General features: G+C 43.2%; 1 protein-coding gene across 1 annotated transcript in view; it reads right to left on the reverse strand.

Moving 5' to 3' along the window:
* The window catches only part of mdm1 (Mdm1 nuclear protein), a 19,531-nt gene that overhangs the window by 4,838 nt on the left and 9,693 nt on the right, over nt 1–5,000 (reverse strand). Inside the window, exons 10-11 of the mRNA XM_080051286.1 lie at nt 265–509; nt 1–21 (exon numbers count right to left, since the gene is read on the reverse strand). The exon at nt 1–21 is cut by the window's left edge and continues 108 nt beyond it. Of these exons, the coding sequence (XP_079907412.1) occupies nt 1–21; nt 265–509 (266 nt within the window). The remainder of the gene's footprint in view (nt 22–264; nt 510–5,000) is intronic.

The following is a 5,000-nucleotide window of genomic DNA, read 5'->3' on the forward strand; positions in this document are numbered from 1 at the left end:
GACGACCGCTTACTGGAAAGACTAGAAACCAAACTCATTATTGCCCATTCTTACTCATAGTAAAGAAGTAAAATATTTGTGTTTTCACTTTAATTTAGCCTACTTACAAAATAAAAAAATCAGAGAAAAAATTAATTATTGTGAAAAACTAAACAAGCTTGGAAAGGCCCGTGGCGGTGTGTTTCTCTTCATATAAACTAAGAAAATACTAATAAAGAAAAATATTATGAAAAAACAAACAAGCTTAGACCGGTTTTTCCTCACCTGTGTAGTTCCAGGGGCTCCACAGGGCTGTGTGTCTCATGGTTCATTGGGCCAGAGGGTGTGTGTGGAGTGTGTGTGTCTGTGCCTCTGTCTGTGCCTCTGTCTGTGCCTCTGTCTGTGCCTGTGTCTGTCTCCTCCCAGAGCACATTGTGTTCAGACCGCAGCTGGTTCAGGTGGTCTCTGGAGAAGTTTGCCCCCCAGGCTCTCTGCCGGTACATCAACGCTTTCTGCCTCAACTCCTGCACCTACACACACGTTAGCATGTTAGCATGTTAATACGCAGCCTAGGCTCTGTAAACTGGTGCACCTACACACACGTTAGCACGTTAGCATTTTAATACACAGCCTAGGCTCTGTAAACTGGTCTGCACCTACACACACGTTAGCATGTTAGCATGTTAATACGCAGCCTAGGCTCTGTAAACTGGTGCACCTACACACACGTTAGCATGTTAATACACAGCCTAGGCTCTGTAAACTGGTGCACCTACACACACGTTAGCATGTTAATACGCAGCCTAGGCTCTGTAAACTGGTCTGCACCTACACACACGTTAGCACGTTAGCATGTTAATACACAGCCTAGGCTCTGTAAACTGGTGCACCTACACACACGTTAGCACGTTAGCATGTTAATACGCAGCGTAGGCTCTGTAAACTGATGGACCTACACACACGTTAGCATGTTAGCATGTTAATACGCAGCCTAGGCTCTGTAAACTGATGGACCTACACACACACGTTAGCACGTTAGCATGTTAATACGCAGCCTAGGCTCTGTAAACTGGTGCACCTACACACACGTTAGCATGTTAATACGCAGCCTAGGCTCTGTAAACTGGTGTAAACAAAGGAGCCCACCGAAGCTAGCAACATGACCGTTTACAGAGCCTAGGCTGTGTATTAACACTGGCTTTCAAGAGGAGATATGATAAAAGTTATAGGTTGCAACTCCTGCACCTAAAAACAATCAACCTTTTATTTTTTTCATTGTTATTATTTTTTAGCATTTTTACTTTATTAGACAGCTTGTAGAGACAGAGATGAAATGTGTCAGAGAGGGGAATGACATGCAGAGAACGACCCGGGCTGGATTCTAACCCGGGTCTGCTGGGAAGAGGACAGACAGACAGAGAGGGGAATGACATGCAGAGAACGACCCGGGCTGGATTCTAACCCGGGTCTGCTGTGAAGAGGACTGAGCCTGCAATGCACAGTCAAGCTATGAACATTATTTTTTTCAAGACAATCTGGGCTATAAGAAAATGTTTATTTAAAAAAAGAAACTTGAAGGCAAATCATTCAATCATCTTGTGGTGAACTGTTGATTGTGTGTGTGTGTGTGTGTGTGTGTGTGTGTGTGTGTGTGTGCGTGTGCGTGTGTGTGTGTGTTTCTGGTAAACCTAACAGTAACCCTGACCTGACCCCATCCATTCCCTGTATAAACCCCCCCTTTCCTAAACGCATCAAAGCTAACGTCGCAAACCTCAGCTAGCCGTAAGTCTATTAAGACTTTTGCATTTCACACACACACACACACACACACACACACACACACACACACACACACACACACACACACACACACACACACACACACACACACACACACACACACACACACACACACACACACACACACACACACACACACACACACACACACACGCACACACACACACACACACGCACACACACCTGAACTTACATCAACTGTGAAACCGAGCTCACCACACACTCGGAAAGTTAACCGGTCGCCAGTGGCAAGCCGCCCACACATTCACTTGAACTCTGACTCACTTTAATGTCTTTATTAAGAATGAATAACGTACAATTAAAGGTGCACTGTGTAGTTTCAGAGGAGGAGGATTTGTTTACATTCACAGAGCCTGCAGTTAGTTTACTAAACATATTTTCTCTACATGTAATTCTTAGTATTGAATAATTCTATCATCATAAAACTAAATTATTTTGAGGAACCTGGAACCAAACGTATAAGACTAGAATATGTTTGTAAACCAAACTGTGGGCCTTGCTGCTGTAAACAACAACAACAGTGAAACAGTAACTTTTCAGGAAGCTTTCTAACTTCAAACAGTGTTCCAGGGATCTACATTTTCCCTGTGAGGAAAGTTTGTTTATTCAGTTATGAGAAGGAATATACCTTAGTGCACCTTTAACATACCGTGCAGTATTGGTTCATTGATGATTCTTTGCTGTGGGTTCAGTTTCAACACAAGTCAACCACTAAAAAGCTTTTTAATTTTGAAAATAATGTATACTAAATAATGTATACTAAATAATGTATACTAAACAATGTATACTAAATAATGTATACTAAATAATGTATACTAAATAATGTATACTAAATAATGTATACTAAATAATGTATACTAAACGGGCGGCAGTGGCGAAGTGGTTAGAGAGATCGCCTCTGGAGTGCAGGGTCGGAGGTTCGATCCCCCGTCTCCCCGCCACATGTCGAAGTGTCCCTGAGCAAGACACTGAACCCCAAATTGCTCCCGATGGTTCAGAGAGCGCCTTGCATGGCAGCTTCTACCATCGGTGTATGAGTGTGTGTATGAATGGGTGAATGTGGTAAGAAATGTAAAGCGCTTTGGGGCTGAGAAAATCGGCTAGAAAGCGCTATATAAGTCAAGTCCATTTACCATTTACCATTTAAACGTGCATTCAACCATCAAAGGTGATTCTGGAGAACGCTTGTTGTCAAAATCAGTGAATATCTCAAATAAACCCAGTGTTAATACACAGCCTAGGGACTGTAAACTGGTCTGTAAACAAAGGGCGCCCACAGTAGCTAGTAACATGCCCATTTACAGAGCCTAGGCTGTGTATTAACTCTGGATTTTTTTGGTTCAGTGCACACACACAGTACAGACAGGTAGCGGATCATGGGGAGATATTCAATGATTTTGACCAAAAAGGGATTTTGACAACAAGCGTTCTCCAGAATCACTGACTGCACCTTTAATAGAGATCGTTCTGTAGTGTGGCATTCTGCAGCGAACATACTTTTACTTGAAGGTACTTTCTTGATCTTATGTTTTTTTTAGCAAACTTGCAAATTTTACAAAGAAGAGTAAAACTACTACAGCGAATATTTCCACAAGACTGGTGGGAAGATACCTGTGTGTGTGTGTGTGTGTGTGTGTGTGTGTGTGTGTGTGTGCGTGTGTGTGTGTGTGTGTGACTAACAGTGAGTTGTTTCCCTGAAATGAAGCTCTGTGGTTTTCACTGCTGACACTCTTTGACACTCAGCACTCTGGCTTTCCATCAGCAACACACACACACACACACACACACACACACACACACACACACACACACACACACACACACACACACACACACACACACACACACACACACACACACACACACACACACACACACACACTAACCCTGACATAAACCTAATTCATACATGAACCTTAAAACTAGTGTTAACTCTCAAACAGCCCTTTAAAGGCCTTTAACTAACTTGACTAAATGTTATCCCTCCTAATAAGGCATAAAACTCCAAATACTTCTCACAAAAATAGTAGTACAAGTACACACACACACACACACACACACACACACACACACACACACACACACACACACACACACACACACACACACACACACACACACACACACACACACACACACACACACACACACACACCTATCAGCCAGACGAACTGTCTTGGTGTGTTTCCATATGCAAGTGGACACATTTTGTCAACACTAAAAATGTCCACCAACTAGTTTCACAGCCTGGTCTTTCTCAGTGCTCCATAAAAAAATATGTAACATGCTATTTTATAACCATGAACACACACACACACACACATGCACACACACACACGCGCACACACACACACGCACACACACACACACACACACAGTTTATTCTGACTCGAGTCTATTCAATGTCCTACTGCCCCAAATACTCACTACAGTATTCATCCAACGCTAAAATTAGTCCCGAAACGAATGCTCTATTTCCTGTTTGTTTGTTCAATAAAAAAACTACAATGATCAGCGGTTTGAAATCACTGAGAGACGCAATAACACACACACACACACACACACACACAAACACACACACGCATACTCTCTCACACACACACACACACGCACACACACACACACACACACACACGCATACTCTCACACACTCACACACACACACACACACACACACACACCTGCAGTCATTTTAATTTGGAGTCAGTGATTCTGGAGAACGCTTGTTGTCAAAATCTCTTTTTGTCAAAATCAGTGAATATCTCCTCATGATCCGCTACCTGTCTGTATGTGTGTGTGTGTGCTGAAAAAACAATCCAGTGTTAATACACAGCCTAGGCTCTGTAAACGGGCATGTTGCTATAGCTACAATGGGCCCCTTTTTGTTTAAATACGAGCTTAGGCTTTGTGTGTATTAACACCAGATTTCTTTTCAGCGCACACACAGTACGGACAGGTAGCGGATCATGAGGAGAAGTTTTAACCAACTGGGCGACTGTGTCTCAGTTGGTAGAGCGGGTCGGCCGATGATCAAAGGGTTGGAGGTTCGATCCCCGGCCCTACCACCAGTGTCATAGTTGTTGTGTCCTTGGGCAAGACACTTCACCCACCTTGCCTCGTGTGAATGTCGATAGTTAGCCTGCTATCGGTGTGTGAATGTGTGTGTGAATGGTAACGTGGGAAAGGAAAACAGGTCTCCC

Source organism: Ammodytes marinus (genome assembly GCF_949987685.1).
Source record: "Ammodytes marinus genome assembly, chromosome: 22".
Lineage (NCBI taxonomy): Eukaryota > Metazoa > Chordata > Actinopteri > Uranoscopiformes > Ammodytidae > Ammodytes > Ammodytes marinus.